Source organism: Carica papaya, chromosome 9 (assembly GCF_054855325.1).
Source record: "Carica papaya isolate Zhongbai chromosome 9, ASM5485532v1, whole genome shotgun sequence".
Taxonomy (NCBI): Eukaryota; Viridiplantae; Streptophyta; class Magnoliopsida; order Brassicales; family Caricaceae; genus Carica; species Carica papaya.
The window spans coordinates 34,828,613-34,840,800 of NC_142317.1; the positions used below are offsets into that span (position 1 = coordinate 34,828,613).

Here is a 12,188-nt window from a genome sequence, read left to right on the forward strand (position 1 = left end):
TCGACTTTTAATAAATTTTATACACCATTTGAGAGAATTCATGGAGTAAATCCAAATGGGTATTAAGAAAAAATAAAGTTCATGAGAGTGGAGAAAAAGGGTATAGATGATAATGATAATACGAAAATCAAAAGTGTTATAATTGTGATTATAGAATTTATTATGACAGGCATTTTATCAAACAGTTGGCGTGCTTTTTGCTTCTTTTTTTTTTTTCAACCATCTAAAAGAGAAAAACAGAGCACGGCACCCGTGAAGCAGAGTAGGTGTAGGAGTAATTTAGGGTTGGTTGTACATCACAATGATCCAAATCTCACGCGTCTAATTCAATTTACCTGCCCCTCTTACACACACATATATATATTATATACATATATATATATAATTACTGCGGTATCTTTATTAGAATTGGCAAGTTGTGATGAAATGGGTATGTTGTAAAATAGTATTTTCTTAGACTTCTATGGCAAATTTGACAAGTAAAGGAGGTGATATAAATGTACAATTCTTTGGAATGTAGAGAGGGTAAGTGCATATAAGGAGGTTATATTATCCACCCTTTAAACAAAGTATTAATTTTATAATCTCTCTTAATAATAAGATTTGTTACTTTACTACTATATAGGTTTAGCCGAAGCAAATAGCTTTTGTGTTTGTAGTTAATGCGACATTTATATATCGATATCTCGTAGAGAAAATGATACCCACAATTAACAAATTCATGTGGTTTTCCGAACCCGTGAGCTTTGGTTAGAAAAGGGAGAGACGATGTGCATAGTGCCACATGCCGTCAATTCAAATGACGGAGGTGACGATCTTTGCTGTTGCACAAACTTTCCTCTAAGAGATTAAAATATATACGGGGTCGTGATTTTTCGTTAAAATATATGATACAGTATTTACAAGATGGATAAAAGACACCGTTATCTTTTTTTTTTCGAAACTAAGATTTTCTTCGAAGAGAAATGAGACTTGTTGATTTTTTCATGAACTATGAGTCATGTTCATAAAAAATTCTATGAAGGTGTGCTTAAGGCAACTCTGGAATTTGCATTATTTATAAAATAATATTTTTTTTTCTTATTGGAAATAAATGGAGTAAGATGTTTGAAATTGTATTTTAAGCCATTTGAATTATTATCTTCTTCGGGATTCATATGTTCGTTATTAATCTTAAAAATTTTGTACTTTGACATTTAAATAAATATTTTTGAAAAATTATCTACGTTATAAGACAAACAAGTAATTTAGATAGGTGGTTTTGGACAAACTTGCAAAGTATCTCATTTCAAGGCACTCGTACATTTTTTCGTGTCACAAACAGTAGTTACGACTTTTATATATACTATATTCAAACTTCGTAGATTACTCAAAACTATGATTAGTGATCAAGATTACGTCCTTTTAAGTTCTATTTGGTAGGAAAAATTTCAACTCGAATTAACTTCTCTGTCTGTTTCTAAAATGTATTACCGATAAATTTAGGAGTGTGCATTCTCCGATTTATACTAAGAAAACGACCAATTTACTTTATTAGTAGTTCATATCGGTTAACATAATTTTTTTTTAAATACATTTAAGTATAACACATATATATTTTATGTTTTTAATTATATTATATTACATTATATATATATATTTGAAATATATCAATACTACAAAAAATCTGTATAAACTAAAACTATTTTAAAAATTTAATATAATATGAGAACTACATCAACCTATATCTATTATATAAAATAATTGTTTTTTTTTTAATTTCATATTAACAAATATTGTATGACATAACATACGTGTAAAAATTTTAATTAATTCTAACGTAACAAATAACTTAAAAAATTTATAAAATGTCAGATCTCGAACGATACGTTTTAAAAAATATAAAAATAAAATAATAAAATTATATATTCGAGCCAAAAAAAATTATAATAACTATATTAAAAATTTCAATTAATTAGATTTTGGTTAATAATTACTCCTCCAATTATTTTATTTTTATTTACTTAAAAATTTTAACCGCAAGTAAATAATTTGAAATTATCATATTTACCAAATAAGTAAATAAGCTAAATTTAATTTTATAGTAATTTTATAATTGTATTTTAAAAGCGCCAGCCTCGTAATCATCAGAATGCAAGGTGAGGATCCGCTGGATGATTTTTCTGATACTATTTTAAATCAACGGTTCAGATCTTCCACTTCCATCCTCCGTATATATACCCAAATAATCCCCTCTGTCTGCGAGATATCTCTATTCATTACACCACTTTCAGGAAACAGAGAAAAAAAAAAAAAAAAACGCCACCACAAGAACGAGAACGTTTTATTGCGGTGGTGGTGGTGGTGGTGCGGTACTGGGGATTATAAAGGGAGAGGTTATAGATAGAAAGAGAGATTTCTCCTGGTGGCCTCTCGCATTGTCTTCGGTTAGTATTAATCGTGGTTTTAGGGATCTTGTTCTTGATTTTTTTTTTTTTGTTTTTCTCGGGTAAATTGTAATTTTCTCGGGAAATTTGGGGTTCTTGGGTGTTTCTAATGTGTTTTTTCTTAAGTGCATTCTGGACGGTTCTTTAATACTTCTTTTTTTTTTCTTTCTATAATTTTCTGTTTGGTTGGATTTTCTTTTTTGCATTTTCAAAATTATTGAGGTGCTTGCTCGTGAAAGCGATAACATTTCGGTAAACTTTCGTATTTTAAGCCCTTAAAATGCATTGTGTTCTTTCGATTTGTATTTTTACAGAACTATTTGTGTGATTTCTTCTTTTCATTGCTATCTCTTGGGTTTCTTGTAACGTGATGGTTATTATGTGGGTTCTTAATCAAAGAGCATTCTTGACGAAAGACAAAATTATATTTATAGGTGAAGCATAGATTTAGACTTTCCTTTTCTTTCTGAAAAATTAATGAATTGGGTGTGAGTAGTTATGGTTTCTGAGCAAAAAAAAATTTATTTTTTCTCGTGGGAAGTACTGAATGTTTGACTTTATATTAACATGTAAATAAATGCTATTTCTTGGTGTATTAATGCCGCAAATATTTGGTGAATTCTCAATATCTGGAAGTTTAAGCAATTGATGGGTAAAGACAGGGTGTCTAGATTATTCAAAGAGGGAAGAAGGGGGTTAAGGGAACATTATTAATGCAAAATCTTGATGATGTAAATCTGCAATCGTCAATGTATATTTTTAACTATATGGATTTTTATTTTAAATATGAATATTTAGTGCATATATCTTGCATCCATTTGTTGAGGCCATGCCTGTGCTCAAGAATTTTTTCAACAAGATTTTTGTATTTTATAACTATAAAAATGAAAGAATGAAATCTTGCGTTTGTAAGACTAAAAAACTTCGAAGAAATCTCACTAAAAACTCTATACTTAGTACTGTGAAGTTTCAATATCCCAGCATACATCTTTAGAAAAGTTTTTCCATAAATGACAAAATAGAAAGAAACATAATGTGTAACAATATATTACTTTCTAAAGACTATGCTTTTCTTTTTGTTTTTAACTTATCTTCAGCTGCATAAAAGGTAAAAGGTCGCCAACATGGTTGCTAAAGGCTTCACGGTCGACTTGAATAAGCCCCTCGTTTTTCAGGTAGAGTTGCATTTAATTATGTTCGTAAAGTATTCGGTAATAGCTTGTTTTTGAATCTATGCATAAAATTTGATGTTTGCTTCATTATTTTAGACTGATGTTTGGAGAACTTCTATACAGATAATTTATTATAAATTTAAGTCTTCAAAATACGGTAATGTCATTTAGTTCACTTCACTCTGATCTCTTTGTCTGGAGTTAACGATCAGGGGTTCTAGCCCCCTTTATGTGAACAAAAATAAAAACAGATATTGGAATTACAAAATTTTTCCTCCCAAGAAAGTCATTTATGATCCTTCAAAAGATATGGTCGATCAAGTCGCGTATTATATGAACATTTTGGTATTGATAAGTTAACTTTGTCGGACACATGTTGGAGGTGAATTCCTGGCACGGAAAATTTTCTGTTATGATATAAAATGTTTCCAGGATTGTTGGTTTACATTCAGTCTCTCATAGCTCAATTTTGCTTACAGTCCAAGGGTCTCATTCCTACCTGATTCAGTTGTTTAAAAGGGACATAATTCACGCTGGCTTGGTTACTACCTCTTTTGTTTCTTCATTTTTCTCCTTCTTAAGTGTTTCATCCTGATTTTAACTATGCTAGAATGTATAACAGGTTGGTCACCTTGGAGAAGATTATGAGGAGTGGGTTCACCAACCTATTGTAAGCAAGGAAGGCCCTAGGTTTTTTGAGAGTGATTTTTGGGAGGTATGAGTTTATGCAGCATGGATTTGTACTAAATTTTCTAAATTGATTAGGAATTGTTTCTTTTCAATCACGAATTCTCATATTGCTTTGGACTCTATTAGTACAACTTTATCAATATCAAATTTTTATTATATTTAATTCCTTTAAGTTCTAGATTTTTGATTAGACTTCTGAAATCATAATTAGATTGAAATCTTGTGTAAGCATGATAAATATCTCTTTAATCTCACTTTTAGGAAAATCAATGAGTTAAAAATGAGAGTTTTCTCAATACCTTGGCTGTGTGAAGCGATTAACTATCAAGTGTACTGTTTAAGAACTTATTTCTTAAGATGATGTCTAAAACCCCCTCCATGCCATATTTGGTTACTCTCAAATCTCTAATATATCCTACCACATGAATTTTTTCTTTATCCATAGAAATTTCCAATAATCATTATGGTAAACCATAGATGTGTGGAAGATAACATTTAGGCATGAAATGTTACTAATATGCAATTATTTACTAATTAGAATGATGGAAATGAAGGAACGACCAAAGATTAAATGGTTGTACAGTTTTAACTTGATTTTTGTAAACAGTTCTTGACTCGGACAGTTTGGTGGGCAATTCCAGTCATTTGGCTGCCAGTTGTCGTTTGGTTTATCTCAATGTCTGTGAAGATGGGCCATACTGTTCCAGACATTGTTTTCACGGTGGCCTTAGGCATATTTGTGTGGACATTGATGGAGTACAGTTTACATCGTTTCCTTTTTCATATCAAAACAAAAAGTTACTGGTTAGTTATCTTGCTCTCTTTTCTTTCCTTCTCAGACATATTTCACACGTGCACACCAACCATCACCCTATGTTTTCTTCAGATTCTATCATTTATTAGGTTAGTCATACTACCAAACTAACATAACTGAGAACTTATTTAAGGGGAAACACCATGCACTATCTTCTTCATGGCTGCCATCATAAGCACCCCATGGATGGCCTTCGGCTTGTTTTTCCTCCTGCTGCAACAGCCATTCTATTAGTACCAGTATGTATATTGCCTTCTCCTGGTAGCAGCAAGTAATTACTATGGTTAAAAGTAATTTGTGATTACCTTTCTTTTTTTCTCTTTCACATATTGTAGCATTTCATGAAACTTAAGACCTTGTAGTTTTGTGGTGACAAGTCTAGCTTGATATTATATCCTTACAGTTACTGGATTGCTAATTCGTTTTCTTTATATGCTCTTCAACTGATTACATGTGTCTTTGCAAAGCATGTTGGCATTATATCATAACTTTGTAATTTTTTATGGAACTCATTTTTATGGAAGAACTCAATATTAATCTTGGCATTATATCCTTACAGTCATTCAATTGTTAATATCATTTTTCCTGTGTGTTCTTCAATTGATTGCATGGGTTTTGATTTAAAAAAAAAGCAGATATGTTTGGTGTAGGGAGAGGCCAATATTCAACTTACAGGTTGTTGGTGATTATAGAACGCAGAATGCTTAGTGTTTAACAACTAAGTAGTACTAGTATATATGCATGCTTGTTTAGGCTTGCCTATAAAAAAATTAACTTAAGGGTGTTGCACTAAATTCTATTTAATGGTTGTATGCTTGTCTATATTTTTCCTTTCCGTGATGTGCATACTTCAATGTTTATTTGATGGTATCCAGTAATTGGGTTAATTTTTTTCCTTACACACTGTCCTTTGCTAGTTCTGGAACTTGATTAAGCTGTTAGCCACTCCGTCCACTGCTCCCGCTTTATTTGGTGGTGGTTTGCTAGGCTATGTGATGTATGATTGCACTCATTACTACCTGCACCATGGTCAGCCCAAAAAGGAAGTAGCCAAATCTCTTAAGGTGATGGTCCTTCTGCCGCTAATTCGTGTCTTGTCATTGTTGCAAATTATCTACCTCTATAATGTCTTGCACATGATTTTAAAACTTAAGATTCTTGGTGAGGTACTATATTCCTATTTTGCTCATAACAGGAATGAAACTGCAACACAGGCTTTGCTCAGAACGCATTCAATTTGTTTATGCAGGACAGAAATTATACCTAAAGAATCAAATATGCTATTTAGAATTTTTCTAAAATTATTTATTAAAGAACAATGGATGTGGTATTACGAAACTAGTTTTTATCTAAGCTTTGTTTGCTTTTTTCTGGCAGAAATATCACTTAAATCATCACTTCAGGATTCAAAACATGGGCTTTGGAATCACTTCATCATTTTGGGATAGAGTGTTTGGGACACTTCCTCCCCAAGGAAAAGATGTGAAAGCTAGATAAATTCAATTGGGTGTGGTAGAGTGAGTGTTGCCTTGTGGTCACATCTTATAAAGTTGGGGTTTCAAAAGGCCTATGATTAACTTTTTCTCCCAATTTATTCTTTGTTCTTTCTACTATCTAGTTATATCTCCCTAACCCTAAAATCTGACTTGTAGAATGTAGATTGCATCTTCAAGAGTTAGTAACTTTTCATGACCATGTCAATTTTTTTGCTGTACTTTCTCTATATGATGGTGGTTTTGTATAAAATGGAAGTAATGTTCAATATTTCTTGCTTTTTCTTTGATTTATTAATTTTATTTATATTTATAAATTTCGTTTATGTTCATTCATTTATCACATTCTTTTCACAAAAGAACTGTGTTAGAAGATTGTAACATAATTGTGACTATGCTACAAATAAGAAGAATCAATCGTTGTAGTATTAACCTTTTCGGATATCGAGTACCAAAAATGTTGAACGCGAATGGGTGACTAGAATGTAATAGAATAATACACTTGAATGCCTAAAATATAGTATTTTTAGAAAGTATTAATCCTAATTAGATTAAGCAAAAGGTACTTGAGAAAGAAGAATTATTGGAGAAATTAGAGATAGATCGAGAGACGAATTTGGAGAGAAAGTTGATTTCCGATTAGATGGTGATTTCAGTTATGTACAGAAGTGTTTACCTTTCTCCATCGCTTTCTTTCTATTTCTACTCATCAATCCGGAATTTTAAGCAATTCTAACAGTATCTCAGTAATAATATCTAAAAAATGTTTACCCCTTGATTCTTCTTGTAAAAAATCATAGAGGAGGGTCTTCTGTTGCTGCTTTTCATTCTCTTCGTTCCAGGCTTAAGCTCCATGCACTTCTTCTTCTTCTTTTCTGCGGGCTTTGTGGTCTATATGGTTTTCACAATAGCCTCCACTTCAACATTGAACTTGTCCCTGGGGTCAAAATCAGGAAATTGGTATATGAAGTATTTTATATCTCTGTGTATCACTTTATTAAGAGGAAAATGAAGCCACCATACCAAAACTTGCTCGACATTCTTACCGCCCCATGCACTATACTTTTCTGCAATATATTAAGGAGCTCGACTTGGAGTTACACATCTAGAGTAGAATCTAGCAGGTCTTCTCTGCAAATGGTGTGGCTACCTAGTGTATACTTCTTCAACATTCTTTCAGACTGCAACACCTAATGTATTGAAGCTCACTCTAACAATTGCAATTTTTAGGCCATATAACCAACCTCTTAAGAATTTTATAGGGTTCATAAAATATTGGATCAAGTGGAAACTTCCTTCTCTTTGCCGCTCAACTTACCTAAATGGCTGGAGTTTGAGCAACATTGAACCATTCACTTCAAAGTTGCAACTTAGTCTTCTTTTTTATTCTCTTCTGTTTCATTCAAGTTTGATAGCAAAGAGTTGTTGTCTTAACAATTCAATCATATGTTGCTGATTATTTAAAAAATTTTACCACTGAGCTGAAGGTGATTATAGTTCAATCAATGTAAAGTTATAGAGCTTGAAAAGAGATCACTTTTAAGCTTGAATGACTATCATTCGGCTAACGAGAACTACTTTGTACACGTGTGCAGTTTCTGGAATGTCATAATTGAGTTCCTTAAATTATAATCAGTGATCGAGATAAAATCTTTACAAGCCGAATTATAGTACAACACAACTATAATTCAAGCTTAAGAGTGATCTCTTTCCAAGTTCTATAACTCTATAATGAACACTACAAGATTCCGAAGCAGATTGGTTATGTGGCCTGAAAATTGCAATTGCTGATTGAGCTTAAATACACTAGGTGTTGCAGTCTCAAAGAATGTTGAAGAAATGTATACTAGGTAGCAACACCATTTGCAGGGAGGACCTGCTAGATTCTACTCTAGATGTGTAAATCCAAGTTGAGCTCCTTAATATATTGTAGAAAGGTATGGTGCATGGGGCGGTAAGAATGTCGAGCAAGTTTTGGCATGGTGGCTTGATTTACCTCTTAATGAAGTGACACACAGAAACATAAAATCACTTCATATACCAATTTCCTGATTTTGTCCTCGAGGACAGGTTCAGTGCTGAAGAAGGGTATTGTCAAAACCATATAGACCATAGATCCAGAAGAAGAGAAGAAGAAGAAGTGCATGGAGCTTAAGCCTGGAATGAAGAGAATGAAGAGCAGCAACATAAGACCCTCCTCCATGATTTCTAATTCCAACTAATTGTGTGGAAAATACAATTTTTCCAAAAGACAAAGTGAATGATGAAAGTTTTTTGAAATTCCTCGACAAACACATTCCATAAGTTGATGAACTGAATAAACATAAACAAAACTTATAGATACAGATAGAATTAATAAATCAAAGAAAAAGCAACACTTCCATTTTATACAAAACCACCAAGATGTAGAGAAAGAACAGCACAAGATTGACTGACATGGTCGTGAAAAAGTTACAAACTCTTGAAGAAGCAATCTAGATTCTACAAGTCAAGTTTGAAAATTAGGGAGATACAACCATACAGCAGAAAGAACAGAGAATAATTTAGGAGAAAAACTTAATCATAGGCTCTTTGAAACCCTAAACTTATAAGCTGTGATCACAAGACAACACTCACTCTACCACACCCAATTGAATTTATCTAGCTTTCACATCTTTTCCTTGAGGAGGAAGTGTCCCAAACACTCTGTCCCAAAATGATGAGGTGATTCCAAAGCCCATGTTTTGAATCCTGAAGTGATGATTTAAGTGATGTTTCTGCCAAAAAAAAGAAGCAACCAAAGCTTAGATAAAACTGGTTTTGTAATACCAGATCCACTGTTCTTTAAGAATAGTTTTAGAAAAATTTTGAAGAGCATATTTGATTCTTTGGGTATAATTTCTTTTCTGCATAAACAAATCGAACGCATTCTGGGTAAATCCTGTGTTGCAGTTTCGTTGTGTTACAAGCAAAACACGAATAGTACTCACCGAGAATCTTAAGTTTTAAAAATTGTGCGCAAGATATTGTAGAGGTATATCTTCAGAACCCATGCAATCAATTGAAGAAACACAAAAAAAAATGATATTAACAATTGAATGACTGTAAGGGTATAATGCCAAGATTAATATTGAGATCTTCTATAAAATTGAATTTGATGAAACGTTACGAAGTTATAATATCTTGAGTTCCTTGAAATGCTACAGCATGTGAAGAAACAGAGGAAAATAGAGAAAAAGAAGAGGTTAATGCAAAACACTTCAACTAATGATATGCTTACATGCTGCAACTAGAAGAAGATAAAACAGGTACCGGTATGTATAGAATGACTGTTTGCAGGTGGAGGAAAAACAAGCTGAAGGTCATCCATGGAGTGCTTATGATGGCAGCCATGAAGCAGATAGAAATAAGTTCATATGTTGAAGTTAATATATCTACTTAAAGATTTGAGGTTAACCAAACATCGCAAGCAGAGTTTTTTAGATATCGTTTTAAGAAATAAGTTCTTAAACAGTACACTTGAGAGCTAATTGCATCACACAGCCACACTGCATCAACTCATACCTACCAAAATCACTCTAAAAAAACTTAGGGCCTTCCTTGCTTACAATAGGTAGGTGAACCCACTCTTCATAATCTTCTCCAAGATGACCAACCTGTTATACATTCTAACACAGTTAAAATCAAGAACAAAACCAGTAAAACACTTAAGAAGGCGAAAATTGAAGAAACAAAAGAGGAAGTAACCAAGCCAAGGGACCTCTCCTTCCCTTTTAAACAATTGAATAAGATAGGAATGAGACTCTTGAACTGTAAGAAGAAATCGAGCTATGAAAGACTGAACGTAAACCGACAATCCTAGAAACATTTTACATCGTAGCAGAAAATTTTCCTTGCCAGCATTTTGCCTCCGACATGCATATGACAAAGTTAACTTATCAATACCAAAATGTTCGTATAATATCTGACACGATCGACTATATCTTTTGAAGGATCATAAATGATTTTTTTGGGAGGAAGTTTTGTAATTCGATGATCTGTATTTATTTTTGTTCAGATAGAGGGAACCAGAACTTCATTCTTTGAACATCAGTCTAAAATAAAGAAGCAAACATCGACTTTTATGTGTAGATTCAACGACAAGTTATTACCAAGTATTTTAGAGCATAATCAAATGCAACTCTACCTGGAAGATACGGGGTTTATTGAAGTTGACTTTGAAGTCTTTTGCAACCATCTTGGTGACCTTTTACCGTGTGCAGCTGAAGATAAGTAATATAAAAAACATACTCTTTAGAAAGTAAGATACTATTGTTGAAGTTTTTATCAACAAATGACCTTAATGTGAGTTTTGGTGTATGTAACACACTATCAATTTATAAAGTTCGTTTAAAAATGATCAATTACAGTTAAACGATGATGACTTTTAATATATCAGATTTAAGTATGAGTTTGTAATATATTTCAGATATTATATTTGTAATTTCTCATTTTATAATGGGTAAAGTGAAAAATGACAAAAGTTGACGATATAAAAAGTCGGTTATGGTCCCCAAATTATACATAAATTTTATTTTTCTTGTTATCCCATCAGTAAAAAAAAAAAAATTTAAAAATCACGTGTCGATTTGAAAGATTTACCGTACTATGAGAAAATTTCTTTCGCTATAGATTCAGATACGTTTCCGTATTCATTCTCTTTGATTCAGTACGAGTATCTAGTTTAATTTGATTTAATTCTAATAACTATTACACATTTTGATTTTTTTTTTCTACATGTTGATATTTTAATGGCTTAATGTATAAGTTGGTAGAAACATATGCAATATAATATCACATTATTACAACTTTGTATAAGTCTATTTCATATCACATTATGTTTCGATATTTTAGTAAGATAAGGAAAAAATACAGTATACTCATGGTGACATAGGAGTTATAGGATGAGAGACTCTTTCTTCTTTACTTGTTTTTTCAATCTCGCAAAATTTAATTATATAATTATATATGAATTTCTATAGATTCTTTTACTATCGATATTGTATATCTAAAAATAAGTCTCATATTTTATCGTGACATTAAGGGTGTATGAAATTTTAGTATCGGTAATGTTTCGTTTGCTTACAAATATCATAAATTTTGTGAAATATACTTACATGTTTGGAAAATAATTTTAAAAATAATATATACAATGTAGGTGTAATTAGAATTTTTTTTTTAGTATTTTGTTCTTAATGCATCCTTATAAAGGTTTTCAATGAATTGAAGTATAATAAAGGTTAGTATACATACATACATATATATATAATATATATAACTTTTAGTATTTTTTGTGTGTAAATTTTTATAATAGCGAATTAAAAGTTAATAAAAATAAGTTTATTTAATTAAATTTTAATTATTTTTAAAATATTTTATAATTTTTTTAAATAAAACAGATGAAATTAAATTAATAAATTAATATAAAAAATTTAACATTTATTATAATTTAGTTTTTAATATTTTTTACTTATAATTTGGTCACAATATGTTTTATTTCCTTCAAATTCAAAATTTTAGTTTAATTTTTATGGAAAAAATTAATTAAAAAAATAAATTTAATTGATTAATTAAT

At 31.3% G+C, this 12,188-nt stretch overlaps 1 protein-coding gene and 1 pseudogene across 1 annotated transcript; one reads left to right on the forward strand and one right to left on the reverse strand.

The window, feature by feature from the left end:
* The first annotated feature begins 2,249 nt into the window (after positions 1 to 2,249).
* On the forward strand, positions 2,250 to 6,866 carry FAH1 (fatty acid hydroxylase 1). Its single transcript, XM_022032814.2, has 7 exons — positions 2,250 to 2,426; positions 3,524 to 3,601; positions 4,221 to 4,313; positions 4,896 to 5,092; positions 5,236 to 5,341; positions 6,020 to 6,166; positions 6,480 to 6,866. The coding sequence occupies exons 2-7, from the start codon at positions 3,551 to 3,553 to the stop codon at positions 6,597 to 6,599; spliced, it is 714 nt and encodes a 237-aa protein (XP_021888506.2). The 5' UTR covers positions 2,250 to 2,426; positions 3,524 to 3,550; the 3' UTR covers positions 6,600 to 6,866.
* Positions 6,867 to 9,211: 2,345 nt separating this feature from the next.
* On the reverse strand, positions 9,212 to 10,811 carry LOC148240304 (dihydroceramide fatty acyl 2-hydroxylase FAH1-like; annotated as a pseudogene).
* Between the last annotated feature and the right edge of the window lie 1,377 nt (positions 10,812 to 12,188).

Excerpts from the sequence above, each read along its gene's own strand:
- FAH1 (XM_022032814.2), top strand. The coding sequence starts at position 3,551 with ATGGTTGCTAAAGGCTTCACGGTCGACTTGAATAAGCCCCTCGTTTTT. Across the intron at positions 3,602-4,220 it reads ATAAGCCCCTCGTTTTTCAG|GTTGGTCACCTTGGAGAAGA; the intron begins GTAGAGTTGCAT and ends AATGTATAACAG. Across the intron at positions 5,342-6,019 it reads CAGCCATTCTATTAGTACCA|TTCTGGAACTTGATTAAGCT; the intron begins GTATGTATATTG and ends GTCCTTTGCTAG.